Source organism: Chaetura pelagica, unplaced genomic scaffold (assembly GCF_000747805.2).
Source record: "Chaetura pelagica isolate M959 unplaced genomic scaffold, ChaPel_1.0 scaffold119, whole genome shotgun sequence".
Lineage (NCBI taxonomy): Eukaryota > Metazoa > Chordata > Aves > Apodiformes > Apodidae > Chaetura > Chaetura pelagica.
The window spans coordinates 2,015,700-2,035,984 of NW_009954406.1; the positions used below are offsets into that span (position 1 = coordinate 2,015,700).

General features: G+C 35.5%; 1 protein-coding gene across 1 annotated transcript in view; it reads left to right on the top strand.

The window, feature by feature from the left end:
• Nucleotides 1-20,285, top strand: part of ELP4 (elongator acetyltransferase complex subunit 4) — a gene marked incomplete at its 5' end in the record, with an annotated part of 139,802 nt that overhangs the window by 58,141 nt on the left and 61,376 nt on the right. The window contains 2 exons of the mRNA XM_010004251.1: nt 2,552-2,660; nt 5,376-5,482. Coding sequence (XP_010002553.1) covers nt 2,552-2,660; nt 5,376-5,482 — 216 coding nt within the window. The remainder of the gene's footprint in view (nt 1-2,551; nt 2,661-5,375; nt 5,483-20,285) is intronic.

The following is a 20,285-nucleotide window of genomic DNA, read 5'->3' on the forward strand; positions in this document are numbered from 1 at the left end:
TCTTTCCCTGAATCTCCCCATTCCTGGCTTCCCTCCTAACCATGTCCTGGCGCATCTCCAGAGCTGCCAAGTTTATGCCAGAAGCAGGAGGTAGATTTGTATGGGGCTGGAGGAAGATCTGGAGCTCTGTTAAATTTTCAAGCCCAGATGGGGCAACATGATTTGTGTGTTTATGTCAGTATGCCATACATCACAACTATCTGTGTGCTGACGTCAGCTTTGATTGGACATTAATGTGCTGAACACTGCAAACTAGAAAATACATGATAGATACAGATCTATGGCAACAATGCCACATAAGCAAATGTCTGTTTGGTGTGGCGATTCACTGTGCAAAATATTTCCCAAAATACACTGCATTAAGCCAGGAGAATATTTTTACACACTTTAAAAACAAAAAAACAAAATCAGCATGGGCAAACAGAATGCAATTTAAGAAAGCAAACCTGTTCAGGAGAAGAGCTGAAACCAACATATTGACATATGTATCATTTGACAAGTACAGAATTGCTATCCTTCACTTTCATCCTTCCAGAATGAAGACCAAATAGGAAATATGCTCTTCTTAAGATTTGCAGGACTGTTAACCATCAGGGTACCTTGCTGATGGCTGAGCATCTTTCTATCCACCGTTTTTGTAACCTAGTGTTGTCAAAACCAGCAAGCAAAAACATTCATGGACAGCAAATGTGGTTTTTTTTCAAATGATAGAATATTTTTTCTACACCAAGAGTTTAGGTTAGCTGCCAGAAATCATCAGTGTTTATTTACTTATAGAACAGTTTTGGATTTCTTGCTTATAAAAATAACATACAGCAGCCTGCTGAAGAACTGGCAAAATACAGTAATCTCTGGTCTGTGGATTTCTAGGAATCACTAGCCACTTCAGATTTGTATTTATACCATCTTTGTATGATTATCCTTGTAGAATAATGTGGCCAAAACTCTCCATTGAAATACAGCCTCTCTCTTCCTTGAAGAAGGTTTATTCTATAATATAGCACTATTTTATCACTACCCATCGTTAGACTTTGCAAGTAAAACTGAAGTTCCCTGATTCCATGGGGATAGATCATTTTGGGCTGTGCACAAGTAGCAGCTTTAAAAAGAAACCAGTCCCCAGGATTTAATGCCATCTGGCCCATAAGGTGGGGAAGGGAGGGGGTGTAAAGATACCATGGGATCAGTGGATTTAGGCCTTGTAACCTGACCAGATTGGCCTGTGCAGGGCAGGCCACAAGTTACTTTAGGTAGCGGTCAAAAACAGAAGTCAAAGTGTTCTTTGTTGGCAGTAGAAAATGTTCACCTTTCATGTCTGCTTTGTAGGCCTCTCTGTGGCTAGGAAATATAATGGTATTGCAGTGTGGGTTCATGGAAGCAGTTGGTGGTTTGATCATCGTTTTAATGAACACATGTGTCAGTACAATGCATAGACTTTTCTAACACAGTTCTACTTCTAGTTACTTTCTAAATTGTTATTATCAAATGGTTTACCTTTCATATTAAGTGTCAATTGTATAGTTTATGAAGAAATGCAGCAGTACAAATGGTATAAAATTAATTAAAAATGTAAAGCACTACCTTGGAGGTACAGTCAATTCTTCCTACTTGGAATGGGTATTTTTGAGGTGTTTGGTCTTGATACCCCTTGAAAGTATGATGGCTGTGGCACCTAGAGCTGTCAAGAGCAATAGTGTACCTGCTGCCTAGGCAGTTTTAGGGTAACTCCTTATCTTAAAGAAATACTTTGCTTTTTAGCACAGATTTGTCTCCTATTTTGCTCATTAAATGCTGACATCGCCAAAGCATTTAAGAATATTTGATCCTGAGTTACCTCTGAAAATCTCTGTTGTAACCTTTGACTGTTGCTTGCTGCTAGATAAAATTAAGTAAAGAAAACTATGCAGAAAACTTTAAGAAAAATTTAAGGCACATGACAGTAGGTTGTTGCAGCATACATAAGGCATCACTTATAAATCACCAATATATTAAAAAATGGTCACACAACTTGAAGCTATGGATTCATGTTGTATAGAGGGGAACTGGTAGAAAAAATGCTGGAGAAAATGCTTTGGGTTTCCATGTTGTTTAAATAATGACCAAAATGAATACTAATGTGGGTTGTGCTTGCTCAAAATATTAGAGGCGATATGCCTAAGTGTATTAAAAAACAAGGTTTTCAGAACACAAACAAAAGCTGAACATCTGATTCATAGTAGAAGTCAATAAGAGGTGCTTAAGTGCCACATGGCTTGTAAATATATCTGATGGGAACCAATGTTTATGTTATGAAGACTTAGGAAAATATGACTTTAGTACTGAGTTAGCCCTTTTGTGGTTTCTGCTCATCAAATGTATATTTTCTTTAGATGGAATTTTCTAGGGTTTTTTTGTTTTTGTTTTTAATAAGAAAACCTCTAATGTATTTTCTGAGCATTGATGACCTATTTTTTCCCCACAGTTTGTCACTGAGAAGACCAGGACTTACTCTACAAACATTAATTACCTTTTTCATCACATCAGATGTGTATTTTGTTTCCATGTCTTACAGAATAAAGCAATTATGGAACGTGTAACAAACTTGTCAGATGTGGTAGTTGGTCTTGAATCATTTATTGGCTCTGAGAGAGAAACCAATCCATTATACAAGGATTACCACGGTAAGTTCCATCTTTAGCAATGCAAAAAGTCTGCCCTGAGTGTTTCTGGGGCACTTAGCAGCTTACCTTCCAAGTGGGTATCTGCAATAAAGTAGTATTTGGTTTCATTTTAGAATATATGTCTTAAATGTTTCTCCTTGCAATCCAGTCTTGAGTTAGGAAAATTTTCAGTAAAGTGCATTAAGGCTGCAAAGGAAACATGGCAACTCCTTGCATGTTGTCAAGCCATATTACTGAGGCATGGCTCAATCAGATGTACATCTCAACAGGCAGGCTTTGGGGAATTCACATGCAGAGGAGGCTTGGCAATCATCTGACCAGCGAGCTGAACTTGTCATGAAATCAATACTTTTGATCTGCCAAGTTTTAAATAGAGAACACGGAAAAACATATATTATATTATATTAAGGTGAATAAACTGCTAAATGATGTGCTATATAAACTTCATCGAAAAATAATGTTCTGATTTTCAGCTCGAACTTACAGAACTTACGCATTTAAAGAAATGAACATGGATGTGTGTGGCATGTTAAATATGAAACTAATTTTGGTAAAATGTCATGTAGCCTTTCAAGTGATTCATCTTCAAAATGTGTAAGGGTTTTTAAGCTTGTGTTTTCTTTCCCAAATATGTTGTTAGCTCTTGCAGCAGGACTGTTTAAATTTTAAAACATGAGAAGTTATGCATAGCCAAAGCAGTGAATAACAGTTTTAGCTAATCTGGAACGGTGCTTTGAGGGTGCATAAATTACAGCTGTTATTATTGTGACACTACTGTAGTTCCATGGAAACCTTTAGTTGAAAGTAAACTGCTTCTCTGAAACCTCCTGTAAACATGTGAGAATGTGGCAGTGTTTTCCACAGCAGAATTTATAGAAAAAAAGTAAAGATGGTGTTGAGACACCACTGTGTGTATGCAGGCTGTAATTAATAAATCAGAGAAAACCCTTTTTGACTATGAAAGTAGTGCACATTTCATTATCTGCAAAAAGGTGAATGAAAAAGAAACTGTGAACAAAAGGTAGAATAATTTGCCTAATTATTTTTCCGACTGTGTAATCATTATGTGGCATTTGCTTATGCTAACATAATTCTGTCAATTTGATACTCCTTTTCTCAGTACTGAAGAGATCCTTTAAGACAATGTGTATTTTAGCAGTTATTTCTTGGTTTCCTGTAAAAATGTATGCTAAATCATTTTTTTATGCTACCTCGTGAAAATTATATGCCAATATACATGGCTTTTGAGGTTTAAACAACCTTAATCTAACGTTCTAGAAATAGGTATTCTTAGTAGTTTTAACTTTGTGGATTCATTTTTGCTTAAGAATAAATTTTAAGATTATTTATTTAGTGCAGATGATGGAAGACTTTTGACATTACTCGGGAGAAGTTTAATTAAATTACTGCATCCTTTAATGAATCCTGCATTAATAATTTTATTGAGCTGCCTGAAAATATAAATGGTTGACAGGTCACTGAAATAACGAAAGAATTCTACAGATGATCCTTCAATGTGATTTTTGCAACACCGTTTATGAGCAACCCTGTGTTATACCTGCTGTTCTAATATATAATTGATTTTCAAACTCAAAAGCCAAACAAATAATTAATATGTGTCACCAGACTGGAGGCAGGGATTGATGGTTTCAATCTGTAAATATATTTTTCTAGCGTTATTGAGAGGTGTTTTTTTTTATTGCCTATAAAAATTTTGCTTTTTAATGTATTTCAATTTTAGGAAACTTGCTTCCCTTATTTTTCCTTGTTAAAAAATAAATTAATAAAACCCTGGAAAAAATGTTTGCTTTATTTTAAAATAGGGTTTTAGTCTTTGGGGGTTTTCTCACAGCTGCTGTTTTTTCAAGTAAGATGTGTTTTCTAAATGTTCAGTAGTTCCATTTATACGCTGGCTTTCTGAATAGCAAATATAGGCCAGTAATTGAGAAGCCCTGTAGAATTTTCCTGGTTTTCAGATGTAGAAAATCACCCTTAGGTTGTTCAGAAACTATATTAGGCTGCGCAAAAACCATCCAGCGTCCTTGTCAGAAAAAATCAGCTTGAGTTGCAGCTGACAGAATGCAGAGCTTGCAGTGCACCTAGTGCTGTTAAAAACATCTGAGCAGCTGTATAAGCCTCCTGCATGAAGAGAACGTATTCCTCCTAGCTGGCATAAGGGTTAAAATTTATCAGGAAGCATGATCTAAATTGGTCTTTTCCAGAAACTTTTGAGAGTCATTTTCAGGGTGCAAAACGAAGTACTTCTCATTAGAGCTTCAGTGGTTATCAGTAACCCATAAGCCTTGTTTTGTTGGCTGCTTACTGGTGCATTTAATAAAATAAAGATCACTCAGTGGTGCCGTGGGCAGCATGCAAGGTGATAGCCATATTTGCTTACTGTAAATACAAGAGAAAATCACACACAAACCGGCTGTAGTTTTGACAAGTATTAAGATCCCTCTTTACATCTGTATTTCTGTACCAAAGTGCAATTAGTTTTCCTCGCACAAGGATTTCTGTTTATCTTATTCTGCTTGATTACTTGAGTATAATCGCACCGTTTGCTTCATTGCTTCTGGTAGTAAGCTCCAGTTTAAAAAGGGGAGGATGAGTGTGTGTAAATATACTGAATTCTGCTGTAAGACTCTAATTTATGCATCTGGATGACAGCGTTTTCTTATTTTTTTCCCCTCTTTTACTCTTTCTTTCCTCAAGGTTTGGTTCATGTACATCAGATTCCTCGGCTTAATAGCTTGATCTGTGATGTGTCAGACACGAAGGACCTTGCTTTTAGATTAAAAAGGAAGCTGTTCACCATTGAGGTAAGAGAAACAGTTTTGTTTCACTATTTAGAACCCAAAAGGTGGAGCTAATCCCATCTCTTATGTTTCGTTTTGTGAAATACATGAAATATGCATCAGATGTTGTAAATCCATTTCGTTCTGCTTTTGCTGTTCAGAACAGTTTTATACAATATTGTAATATGCCTTCTAATTAAAAATGTCTCGTTTGCTGCAGTAAATCAGTCCATTATAAATAGTTTATTTTGGTTTAAAATGTACACAGAAAGTAGGCCACAACCTTCAATAGCAAAGCGTGACATGTTTCTAAGGATGTCAGGAGCATATTTAATTAAATGTTAATGACTTGCTCTTACTTGTGTTAGTGGGTGGGAAAGTAGCTACATGTTATTACCCCAGTAGAGGGATTTTAATGTATAATGCTGCTTAAAATTGTGTGTGGTATGAGGGATAAGTGTCCTTATCAGTATTCAGAAACCATTTTCTTTGCATTACTGAAATCACCTTTCGCTCTTTTATGTCATTTTAAACACAGTATCATTTACACTAATGTCCTTAAGTAAATTTCCTACTAAATTTAAACTTTTTTCTGTGACCTTTATGCAGACAGTCCTGATAGAAGGCAGTAATACAAAAGATGTATTTCATTTTAATCTTGCTAAAGAGCAAATGAACATAGCACTATTAAGCAATTAGAGCTGATGTATTTATTAACCAAATAATGCTTAGAGATGGAAGATGACTTTCAGGGTGATGTGATAGTCATCGGTACAGTCTGGGCAAGTTTTTTTTAACAAAGACATAAAACAGCCAAGCATCCCTGACAAACGATTTTGTTTAATCTCTTTTCAAATGAAAAGCTCTTAAGCAGGCCACTTGTCTTAACTGCTTGAAACCGTAAAAAGAGAGAATTGCCACCAATAAATTAGCATATTTTTTACTCCATCACCAAATGATGGTCAATGTGGCTTGGCACTGCTTTGGTGTTTGGGACTTCACCCTTAAGTGACCACTTTGGCCCTTATTTGACCCTCTGCCCTTTTTAGCTGGCCACTTGATAAGGTAACTTAAGGGTTCTCTCTCTTCACTGCCCCCTCCTCTTCACAATTGCAAGTAGCCCTAACCTATAAATCATTGAAAGGGCCCTATCAAGTGACAAATTAAGGTGCCCTCCTCCTAATTAATGGTCATCAATGTCTTTAATTATCTAATCCTATTGAGAGTAGTTAATAGTTAATCAGGCAGCCAGTTCTTCATGCAGGTCATCTCTGCATGAGTGCTAGAAGTTTCTCAACTAGAGGTATCCTCTTCAGAAGCCACTTAAAGGCAAATACATGAAGGAGGGCTTTTTTCCCAAAGACAGGCTTTTAGAGTGTTTCTCACTTTCCAGAGAATGCAGTTAGTGAAACCAGGCATCATGAGGTATTAAACCATTTTAACAACTGCTTTTGAGCAGTATGTTAGAAACAAAAGCCTTAATAGACTGTTTGGTTTTAAAACACAAATGTTCCTTCCTCCTGTTTTCAGAAGTGCAGAGAAGCACACACCCTCATTTCACAGCACAGCACATTCATTGCTATGAATTAGAGTATCTGGAGTTTTTTTCCCTCACAATGAACCCTGTCTCAGAATGTAATTTTTCCTGTCAGATGTGTTTGGGATTCTAATTTGTAATGGAATTTGGAAGGGAAAAAACCCCCAAACCTTAGCAGGAGGCTCTGTAAAAAAAATATTGAATTTATCCATGGGGCAGAAGCGTTGGAAAAAGAGGTGTAGGGGAACTTTTGAAACAACCTGCTGCCCTAGACATGCATAGGTGACCTACTTGTATAATTGCTCCCTTCATTGCTCAGCTGCAGCCCCTTTTGAATAACTTCAGGTTTTGTTTGAGATATGCTTTCTATAAGCTGAACTGACACAGACTACCCTGGCTTGAACAGGTTAGATCACAGTCCCGTACACATGCCACTAATCTATAACACATATGGTTTTCTTCCTCATACTGGTAGGGGAAGCAGACTACAGCTAGGCTGACTAGAGCAATGAGGTCAATAAGAAAAGGGGAGCAAGGGAAAATTGAATTAAGAAGGGATGTGAAAACAGCCTTCTGAAATGGGTTTTTGCAGTTAGAATGTGTTGAGTCAGCAGTCAGGTTTGGTTGTGTTGATTAAAACATAAAGCAGCACAAGTACGTGTTACAACCAACGCTGTATTTTACATAAAGTACAACTAAGGTTATAATTTTTTTACTATGTAGCTTAAATGTGAAATTAAAATGTATTTTAAGTACATTACGTTTTTTTGAAAGCTTCTACTTAGTTATATATACAATTTAGGGTAAAAATATTGACCTCTACTTGAAATGCCACTTTAAAATCAAATTGCATAAGAAAAGTTAGCGACACGCAACCTATGACTTATGGTAACATTTCACCAAAAAAGGGTTTTCATCACTAGGCCATTCTTTTTTCACAGTTTAAAATAAGGGCATGGGACATGGATTTTCTCATCTCTGGATTGCTTACTGGTTAAGTAACTCTTTATGGTTTGGCCCTCATCAGTAAAAAAACCTTACATGTCAGATCCATTTTATTAGATTGCAGTTTTGTGGGAGGGACTCTGCCTCTTTATAGTCTGCAGAATCATTTAACTGTTTCAGTTTTTCTTGTCTCTTCTTTGTCAAAATAAGATTGACTAGAGGGAAGGGTTTGTTTTTTTAATCCAGCATGAAAATGTTTTTTAATTAATATTTATGAGTGTTTGTTTTCCATTTGTAAATTATGAGATAGACCCTTTCCAGAAAAACCAGGAGGTTGTGGTAAAAGGTGTAGTAGCAATATCCAGTTTTCCCAAATCTTCACACGTTAGTTCCTAGCAATGCATTATTATATGCAATATTATCAGAGAGCTATCTTATGTGCATACTGCTTTAAAGGACACAATTTTGAAGTTAGCCTGTCTAATCCTATTTCTTCCCACTTTGGAATCTTAATTAGAAGGAGATAAAAACCATCATTTGACTAAATTATTGTCTTGAATCTGTAGCAAAAGGTATAATCCGCAATTGGGCCAATTAGTGTACCCCATAGTTAGCTATGCTGAGGCAGGAAACTTGATTAGATCTGACACCAGCCTAGTTCCCACTGTTGTTTTGCCAGGTATGATGGTCAGACTTCAAAGGGCTTGAGGCATCAGCAGGGCAAGGTTTGGAGGCCAGCTTAGGTCCGGTCGTTAATCTCTCTGCTAAAACCACAGCAGCCCTCGCACAAAACAAGCTTACACGACACAATCATGCGGTATTAAAGTTTGGGTTGAGTCATGCCAATTTGCCTTTGATTTTCTGATGATTGACTAAAAGATGGCTACATGACTAGACACATACTGAAAGTTTACTGATTAGGTAAGTTCCCCAAATATTTGAAATATTTTTTGATTTCTCAGTTAAATGATATGACAACCCGTTCATCTTAGTGAAACTTTTCAGCAGAGTTGTTCTGGAAGTACCTTTTGCTTTGTTTGTAGCTCTGAATGTAAGTTTGATCAACATTTGATAAATTGTGTAAGAACATGATGTTCGTAGTTTTATTTCATAGAACTTTATAATTTTGGGGTAAATGCCTGCTGTATGAGAACTAAAGGAATCTGTGCCTAAATCTGAATTTTTCACTCCTTGAAATTTCTCAGGAAATCATTTGCTATTTAGATACATTTGCGATTACTCAGGGAAGGGAATTTCCTGTTAATTATTTTCCACCTCTCTGTTGAGTAAAGTGCTGTTCCACTGCTGCTATTACATAAGTGTTCCTTTCTTTTGCAGTCTGATTTGTTGAAATATTGCAGTAACAGTGACATGTTTCCATTCTGAGAAAAGCCTAAGGCTGCTTTAGTATTATTCCAAATGATTGAAATTGCCATCTTGCTGACTTTCCCTTGGGCAGCTTAAGGCCTGTTTACTTTTGTATTTGTTTCACATGTTCCCTCTGAGTTTGGCTGGCAGGACATCATTACCTGGTTTGACAAGACAGTTGGAGAAGATTCATATTTGATTAACTCCCTTTGTTACTGTCTGGTCAACATAAACCTCTGAAATTGTCTATTTAAAGTTAATTAATCTGAATGTTAATAATTCAGAAAAATATTTGCAAATAGGAAAGTTTGTGAGGTTTTGGGTTGTTTTTTTAGTTCCCTAGCTTTGCTTTTTTAGTTTTTTTAAATCTCCAGGTAACAGTCAATTGTCAATAATGTAGAGAGTAAGATATATCCTACAGGTGGTATAATGTAGTTTGTTATATATATATATTATATATATATAATTGTTTTTCTGATATTTTAATTTTTTTTTCATTTTGATCAATACACAAATAAGAGCTAGCTAATGTGATTTTCTTTTTTAATGCCTATATAACATCTGTGCAAACCAGAATAAAAATATTTCAAAGACTGCTCAGTTTGAAGCCGAGGGTCATATATTATAGAAACAATTGCCACACAACAAAAATAAGTAAGTTTCCAGAGCTTAATGTATGTGTTCAGGAGATTTTTTTCTGAGAGGTGTTTCCTAACAGGAGGAGAAGAAAGTCAGAATTAGAGGAGTCTCATGGTAGGCAAGTTGCTGGTTTCTCACTGGCAGCCAGATGCAATATGGTACTATGGAACACTCTGCAATGCATTTTTCCTAATGGTAATTACCAGAGTAAAAGGTTATCTCTTTGGAAGGACACATAACCACAAAAGACAGCAACTGGGTCTATATAGAATTAAAAATTAAAGTATTATTCCAAAGACATTAAAATAATGCACTTTCTTCATCTGTCAATAAAGGACTATAAGAAAATTAATGCTTGCCAAAATAAGCAAGATTTAATTGCAACATCAGATACCAGTTTGTATGTTATGTGTCCAGCATTGGTATTGGGAAGGCATAAAACTCTTTTCTTTACGATGGTGAAGTTGGCAGTTAGAAACAGGAAATTCATCTTAGCTTTCATCTGAAATCTCAGTATTTCTACTTTTTTTCCTCCCCGTTCTATCCCTTTTTATTGCATATACAGACTATACTGAGGTAAACTTCTTATTTGCAAAGGAAAAGTATGATTTGCCACTTCTATAGAATATTTACCAAAACAGATGGGTAAAACCAAGTCAGGACTGATGTCTGTAGTACTTCAGTGTGGTGTTAGCATAGCACAAGTTTGGTCCTAAGTGACTCAGGGGATGGAAATGCCACTAGGGACCAGAACCATGCTTCCAGAAACATTTTGCAGTTATTCATTAAAGGCATCAGGAACAGACATGGACATAATGGTTTAAGATTATTTGTGAGCTATTTCTTCTGGAGGAACAAATCAACCCTGTCACCAGTACATACATATGGGATCAGCATATATATATAAAATATGGACACGTGCCATACCAACCTCTGCATCAGTGAGAATTAGAAAGTGTCCACTGCACCTCTAATAGCATCACTTCTTATAGGCTTCTTCCAAGAAAATTTGAAGCTGCCTTCATTAATAACTCACTCTAATCCTGATTATATTACACTGATGTTTAATAAGTTGGGAAGTTTTGTAAATAAGCAAACACATTTGAATTAATTAACTTTTTTAGATAGTATTATAACATAAAGAATCTGTGAGTCTGCAAGCTGACAAAAGGCCAAACATTGGTTTATTATAAATTGAAGTAAGATGATAGTACTATTGCAAGCGACCAGTAAAATATGGAAATGAATTCTTGTTGGCTGAGATAAAGTTCACACAATGTAACACCAAAGCTAATATATGCTACATGATACATGTTGTAATAGTGGGAGCTTAGTCAATCTACCTTCATACACAGATAAAAGCAACTCCATATTTTAAGATCATGCACTGGTGACAGGACAAGACTTGGCCCATGTTAGGGCCTTACAACCTCAGAATGGAACCTGCTTTTGCAAAGCCAGGGGGTAACATGGTTGTGACTGCCTGGCTGCCCAGGACCTGGAACATGGATGAAACTTTATAGATATTCCTGGTTCAAAGGTGAGACAGAACTTCTCTGAAGTGTTACAGAACATGTATTTCTTTACATTTCTAATGTAAGGTAATTTTCGGGGCCTCTCATCCCCGTGTGTTTGAGAATGCAAGAGTCCTTTGGGCTTACATGGTAAACTTCTCTTTCTCTTCAGCCTACCTGGAGCAGATACCTGGCAAACTCTAGCACTCCATCTCAGGGACTCAAATGCGGGGAACTCTGCATATAAAACTAAACTTTCTAACAGAGGGAAGTAAAACATTATATTAAAATGCAGCTGAAATTTATGCCAGTCAAACCACTGTTGCATTGATTTTACCTGTCCATTTTCACTATGGTGTTAATAAAGATAGTACCACTGGCTTATCTAAGTGTAGATCAAAAGATAGTAATTATAACACCCATAACATTAATCTAAAATTAATAATACTGCAAAAAGATTCTCCTACAAAATTAATTCTGTCATAATTCCAAGCTCCATTCTGCATTATTTCATCTAGTAGCCAGTTCAGGTTCTCTTTACCTGGTATGGTGTACTTCACTGAATTGTTTTGTCAGATGCTGTCAAGCCAACCTACCATTGTTAAAGAAAATCAAACTAAATCATTTTGGCATGAGCCTTCCAGGAATAAGGCACAGAATATGAAGGGTTTGATGAAATCAAAGATTTGATTTCAATATTGTAAAAGACTGCCTGTCAAAAATGTATTACATTCTTTCAAACAATTTTGAATAAATAAACGTGTTTTAAATTGTGACAGTTCAATTAGAGAAAGTTTTGGGAGATATTTTGAATTATAATAACTTGAGGTAAAACAATACTTGAAGTGCTCCTGTTTAAAAAAGAAAAAGCCCTCTGAGTGCTAATGCTACACAGAGCTGAAATCAAGTAAGAAGTTTTATGTGGTATATGGAATTTCAGAACATTTTTATCTTCTGAACAAGTGGAAAAATTTAATTTGAAAAAATTGCCTTCTTGTCATATAATACTAACTAATGTAAATTAAATTTTCTCAATATTCTGAAGATGAATATAGGAAGATACCAGTAAATTTTAGCTTGTATCTGAAGATTTGTAATATCCTGAAATTTATTTCATAATTAATTTTGTTATATGAGATGTTTGATATTATACAGGTATCATATGAGGGCTACATTACATTTTTCAAAACTTTAACACTTATAATGCAGTGCATCTGCAGTTTCTTGTCAGTAAACAGAACTCATCCATTTTATATTTAAAGAATTATGTTGTTTAGAAATATTTATACCATAATTGTGTTGTCGCAATGGAAGAATATGCAACAAAGCCATTAATGTAATTAAAGGTCACTTGTACATATTGTAATGGACTGCTCATTCACAGGATCTGTGTTAAGGGTCAGTGCTGCAGCATGAAATGGATTGGCCTTGTTCAGTCTGTAAATAAATGGGTCAACTTATCTTGTATTTGCCAGACAAATAAAGTAGTTGACATATTCCCACTTTCTTACTATTAGGAGACAGGTAGGTGAAAGAGATCTTTTGTGAAAATGTTGGTTGGTAAAGATTTAAAACCTCTTTATCTACAATTATATTTTTCAGCCCAGTAGTAGTGCTTTTTTGACAAATGTCTGTGGGCATAATTTAGAAAGATATTGATGTTGAGTTATTGAGGAGCAAAAGGAATTAAGCACCATATTCATAGTAGTTCTCAGCAGGAGCTGAGTACCACCTTCATTAAATGCTCTTTCAAATACCACCACATTTTAATAAAATATTATTTTTTTATAATAACATTCTCACTTTCAAGTAATACCAAATTCCATCCTGCCTTTACATAATAAAGTCTATCTGTGAATTCTGTATATCTCTGTAAATGCAGGAAAATAAAAAATAAAGCATAAAGGAAGTTGTTTCCTCAACCACAGGCCTATATCGTACGTGAACATAATTGATACACATTGAAGTAGAGTTCAGGGCTATTACTGAAAGTTGAGAGCAAGATGACTTTGCATCTCTACATGGAAGAGGGGCATCCATCTGGATTTTCTTGTATCACTACTGTTTGTTATGCTTTTGATTATTGATCTGTGGGTAGAAAACAATTCAAAGTACTTTGTAAACTAGGAAACTATAAGACAGTCCCATCAAAAACTTGGGTAAAATGTCATTTTGTAGGAAAACAGAGCAATGTTGCAAGATGTTTGCTATGACTAGTAACATACTTGATCAAACTAATTTCAGAATGTTTTATTATGATTTTTCAAATTCAAGATTAAGGGTTCACATTTCCAGTCTTAGGAAAATACTAGTGATTTTGGGTGAACATAAATCTGTCAAGGAAGCACAAATTTGTGGTTTCTTTAATTTATTCACCTCTACAAAAACTGTTTTGCACCATTTTGCTGATCTATTTGTTTTACTGATTCACAAAGAGTATCACCCTTTACTGAACTGTTAACAGAAAGTAGCATCTTGAATTTTATTTTTATTGAGGGCAAACTTGTCATCATTCTTAGTCTGAAAGACTTAACACAAGTGTCAACAAGAGACAGGAGGAAAAAATATACATAGACTGCAAAGTACTGTAGGTGAAGAAAAAAATGTTCTATAACAATTGTGCAAATACTACTACTTGCTTTGGCCAGATTGCAAGGTATTATTTGTGACTGAATTCCAGAATACATTTTATTTTGATATTCATGGCCAAGAGGCGTTTGCAAAAAGTAGATTGTCATAAACAAAATGGCTGAGGACTACAGTGCCTAAGGCATAAATAAACTTAGGTTTTGGTCATGCCATCATTATTGCTCTCTTTCTCCTAGTTTTTTAGATGCACGTTTTTGATACTGGTTTTAATTTGCTTTTTCTTAGTTGTATTGCATATGGTTTCCAGAGCATTTTCCTAAGATTTGTAACACAATTTAAAATTTCTCATTGCATGTTAAAATCCAATATCTTTTGAAGTAGCAAGTGCAAGTGTCTCCAAGAAGAAAAATATTATTAATTGCATTTAAAGGATGATTCCTGGCCAGCTTAACATTTAACATAATATTAACCCCCTTCAGAATAATAGCTTGAATGTTAATGGCATTATCAAGAAACAGTTCAGCTCCCTCTTTCCTTCTGAAGAAACTGAGCAGTTGTTGTATAGTGTAGAATAATTGAAGCTTTGTGTTGATGTCCATAAATATTTAAATAAATAAAGTTAATTTGGGTGCCAACTTACACCAGCCAGAGGCTGCTTGACTTTTAGCAAGCAGCTGGTAGTGCTTGCTGAATATAACTCATTTTAAATGCCTCATTTCAGGTATTAAAGGTTTAAGAAACATATAGTTCTTATGAAAACAGTCGCTATGGTCTCTTCACCTTTCATCATGCTTCAAGTCTGCTATAGCAAAAATTACTGAAAAATTCTCAGTCTGATGTTCATAAAAGTTGCATGTTGAGTATTGCTGTGTGAGAGAAATCTATTTCACTCATAACAGTGCTTTTGATAATCTTAAAATAACCTGATTGCTTACTGTTTAAAGCTTTAAGATCTTTAGTACTCTTTGCTAAGGAGCTGTGCATACAGTTGTTCTGAAAAATATAGGCTTTGTGTGACTTGCATGTCCACCTTTGAAGGGGACAACTTAGCCATGGTAGCTGAGCCTTGAGAGGACTTCTGAAGTCTCCAGGATATACCTGGAATCTCTACTGGGGTTTTCCAAAGAATCTTAATGCTGCATTTATAAGCAAAACATTTCACATGTTTGGATAATAGCTATACAGTTACCTGCCTCATCATTGGGTTTGCTTCAGGCTCTCCAGCTGGAGGAGTTAGGAACTGTGCAGCTGACAGATAGGCTTGGGTCTGTGCACAGCAGAAAAACTAACAGTGGTGGTTGCATTCCACTGTTCTCAGTCAAGGATTACAGTGTTCCGGGACAGTTTTTGGACGTGCACCCTTTCTTGCCTTTATTTCTGTGCCAACAGACATTTAGATGAACAAGAGGAGAAGTTCTGCTTTTGTACTGTGTTTCACTGGTATTTCTTGCTTTTAAGAGCTTCTATGTGCAACCTGAAGTTTGTATGGTTGCCTGTGTATTGGCAGAAAGTATGGCAGAATATGATGATTTAATATAATATTCACCACTTCTTCTTTTAAATCTCATGTATCATATTCAAACAAAGGAAGACCTTGATCTATTAAATTTATCTTGGTTTAAACATGTCCTAAATTGGCAGTTCTTGCTTGCACATGGAGAGCAGAATGAAGCAGTGTGTGGTGAAGTTATGGTCTGGAGACTGACCAAGGGAAATCTGCTTGCAGCCATCTTACTATATAGTATGTGTGATGTATAGAATAAGCACATCCCTCAGCTGCTTGAGCTGCCATATATTACTAACTGAGCAGCATTTTATTTTCAGCACTGTGTTAACGTGGCATTATCCATTGGTTGTATCTCTTCTCTCATTGATTTATTAGGGATTTAGTAATGTGTTGTTTAATCAATAAACACTAGTCTCTTTAGTCAGTTGTATCTCAGGTCTGCAATCTAAAGTGCCTGTGGCAACACCATATACTTCTTAATCTATGCTTCTTACCTTTTGGTATAAGGCTTTATAATTCTGGGTGGATTACAGGTTTCCTGTGCTATCTTAAATGCTTCTCACAAACCTTTTGCTACCAGGAGATGGTGTGACTGGAGTTATATGAGCTTTTGCTGTTATAATATAGGGAAAAATTGTTCTCCTTCTAGTATAAGTGTTTGTTAAGACATGCAAACTGGTATTTAATTGTAATTCTTGTTGCTGTTAAAGTAAGGAATTAGTAAGAAGGAAATCCAGTATTTGTATTTAGATCTGAGCGTCAATATTACCATAGCCATAGGCTGCTTGTGCTTGGTCTACATAATCTAGACTAAAAATAGCCTTCCTGTCATTTTATTGGCAGAATTTTAGCTGCTCCTTTAATTCTGTTTAAAAATGGATAGAGAGAAAAACAGCATAAATATTGGATATGTGCAGATATTCCAGTCAGTAACTAAAAGCAGATTCCTGAAGCTTTGAAGAGCTGTGTACTTAAATGGAATTCACATTTTGCTCAAGTTAATTATGATGATCCCTAAATTTATTAAGTTAATGTTTATATTTGTATCACTAAAGTATCAACTTTTAAGTATCTAGACATTGACATGTGTTTGCTCTTTGAAAAAGCCATGAGTGTTAGACTCAGGTTGCTGAAATGCCCCTAACTCTGCATAAGAAATTTTTTACTGTGTTTGTAGAGTAAGGCTGTAAGGTAGGAGTGTTACACCACAAGGATGTTTTCAGTGGAGCACTTGCATCCTTATATAAGTAGCACTTTTTCCTTCTGTAGTGTGAACTAAAAATCATACGCATAACATGGTCTCATCTACTTCTGCCTCTCTGTTTTGTGCATCCACACCATCATGTGTGTTTGCATCTCCTAGGACAATATTATTCTGCACGTTCAGTTTAGGAGTTGTTTCTGCTCATACAACAGGTGTATCTGAAATAGTTTCTCACATAATTTATTTCTTGTTATTCTTTGTTTCTGGGGGTTGCGTTTTGTAATTATATTGTTACTTTACAAATTGGTCCAAAATATTACCATTCCTTGAAAATGCAATAAGAGAAGATGATTTTGAAAGTAACTTACATTAACTGCTGGTTTTATGGAAGGCTGTTGGTGTGGTTAAAAAAGAAATTATGAAAAGAGGAGCAATCAGTGTTGCAGTTTTTACTTTAGGGCATCCAAAGTACAGTGAATAGTTATCATCCCATCAGTTGCAGGTGCATAGCACTGGCAGAGTATTTACTGGCAAAAAAGTAGGCATAACTGGAGTACTATTATATGTACAGTCTAAACATCTAGTAAAAATATTTATAAATAAAGCAGAATTTGTACAAAGCCAAAAATAGTCAGACATCATTTTTCTCGAGAGAAACATCACCATTTCTGTGAAGTGTTTAGTTACTGAATAGTCAAATTATATTATGAGTATTTTTTAAGCTTTCTTTTTCTGGAAAGAGGAAATATGGTTCCGTACCAAATGACAGTCCTAGAGGATTTACTGTTCTCAGCATGATAAAAATACTGTAAAATTACTTCCTATCTTGAAAAATCGAACCAGCTATTCTTATTTCAAGTTTCATCTAATATATTGTTCCATATGGTTGTATGATAAACACATTATTCCTTTAACAGGAATTAAGAGTAAAGCTGCCAGGAAGGGGTTTTGTTGTCAGAGTAGTTCCCGCCTCATGTTTTGTAAGAGATTTCATGGTCCCATTGTAAAGAGTGGATGATTTAAAACGTGTTCCCAAGATAAACTTTCCCATTGTCATTAATGAGGATGGATAATACTGAGTGACAAGTGCATTAGGAATGACACAGAAAGAGCTGTTAGATTTGTCAGAGCATATCACTTCAGGCAATGAAACTTGAGGACATTGTCTTTTAGCAATTTTTTGCTATTTATTAGAGTACTAAGGATTGTGATTGCTCACACAGGTGGATTTTACTGATTTGTTCATTAAATATTTTGGTATCTTTGAAAAGGTAAAGGTGATAAGTATGACCATTATATTCCACTGCGAGGGGTGCAAATGGTTGCTTTGCTTACCAATAATTCAGCAAAACTAATATGCCTTTTATTTGCTATCAAAATGTTTTGTTGGTGGATATTTTGGAATTTTGGAATCTTTACTAAATGGGAATTGTTAAAGTTATATAACAAGAAGTGCTCTGCACTGTCATAGTGAAGCTTCTGGGGTAAAGAAGCTTAAAATTAGGACACTATACATGTAATTTACATCGACTTGAAGAATTACATTTCTCCATAGAGAAAGACTTTTTAAATATTTATCTCGGAATCATTAATAATGTATTACTTTTTCCGGTGTTTAATTTTTTTTTTCCCAAACTACACCATGCCTATCACTTTCCAATTTGAACATGCAATTGGTCACTTTTTCGCCTTGATTCATCTTGCCTGGCTGCCAACCAAATTTTGCCTCCGTGTACCTTCTTGACGCTAATAATGCCTGAGTTTCTGTTCGTTTGCGTGCAAGATTTCCCAAGCGGCAGTTTGGGGCTGGGATAAACTATCTATCATGATTGCATACAACTAATCTGCCTCAACCAAACCACCCCATGATTGAAATTGCATTTGACAATTCACCTCTTCTTGGCGTGCCTGAGGTGAACATAGCTACAGACCATCCCCGGAAGGGTATAGCAACTCCTCCATATGTTGGGGAGGATCCTTTTTATTTGTGTCAAGAGACTTTTAGCAAAGCATGTATAGGCAGATTTATTATTCTTTTTTTTTCTTAGACTTCCTTGTTTTCATATGCATGGCTGCCACTTTCTCCTAAACCAAAGCATTTTGGTTTTGTGATATGTTTTCTGATCTTTTAATTCATTAAAACTGTCAAAGTCTTTTTCTCAGGTAACCAGTGTGATACTGGATGTATAGGAGATAAAAAATTCAAGTGGTGTTTAAAACGTCATGTATTGTTTGTTTGAATGTTGTGCTATTAATAGAACAGTAGTGTGAGTCAAACATCAAGACAAGATGCCTGTTACTGTGTTGACCTTTACCAAAGCGTACACCTGCTTGGAGCATTTTTAATAACACAGAACCGAAGAAAGAATGACAAAGCAAATTCTGCTTCTGTCATATAAGAAATCTTTGTATTCTTTTCCAAATTGTAAATGTATTCATATTGTATATACTTACTGGTCTGAAAAGCTGCCTGTGCAAATGTGAGCTGACAAAACAGACCCTTTATTTCAGGGTGAGATTACTCAAATAATCTTCAGAGTAAAAAGCTTTCTAGGATTGCTTTTTGATAAGTATTGGTCTTTATGTATGATGGCACTTTTATTGTAATAGTTGAAGTAATAGCCAGTATCATCAGGAGTGATAATTTTCATTAGTGAGGTGTCTGATTAGCTACTTTAGATATTACTAATTTGTTCAACCACAAAGTTTCAGAATAGTTAGGGCAATAAAATTCTATTTCTAGAGAGTTCATTTTATCATTTTCTGCTGCAGTATATTGAGTTAAAATATACACTAATTTGATATACAGGTCCCCTCCAACTTGAGATATTCTGTGATAAGCCAGATAGAAAATACTGAAGAATTGCAATCTAGAATATGTTTTGATTTCTCACTGGTTTGTGGAACAGTGTGTTTGGCTGTATTTGTCTATTTCATCAGAAGCATAAAGCTCTGAAGTCAAATTGTCTTTTCAACTGAGTACAGTCTATTCCTGTTGCTGAAAAGGGGATTTTCAGTGGTGCACTCCTAAAGGCATGACTATCAGCCCAGTTTTCTTTCTGACACATCAAGTCATACTTCTTTCTTAAAAATTATACTTTTTCAAGCATTTTCATTCAGCAGATTAAGCTCAAGCTGAATTAATAGCCTTTATTAAATGCTTGACAGCTGAGTGTAGTGCCTGTATCTGGTTTAGTTGTGGGGAGGGAAGCTAAGTAATATGGGTATCATGATTCCTTTAGCATTTCCAGCCAACCAGTCCAGAAGAATCAGGATCCTTTTGAATATATAAATCATTAAACTTAATAACCAGCTGCTCTGAAGGCAGGGAAGAATAGCTCAGCCATGCAGCCATGCTCAGAGCACTTGTTACAGTAGCAGTGTATGAATTCTACCCATCATTTATGTCCTGCTTTCCATATTTATTCAGTTATTTATTGTAATTAATTTTCTTCTCAACCATTTTTTTTTTCTTTCAGTGTATCTCCATGGCACAACACAGTGCCCTGTGTAGAGCTAAACAA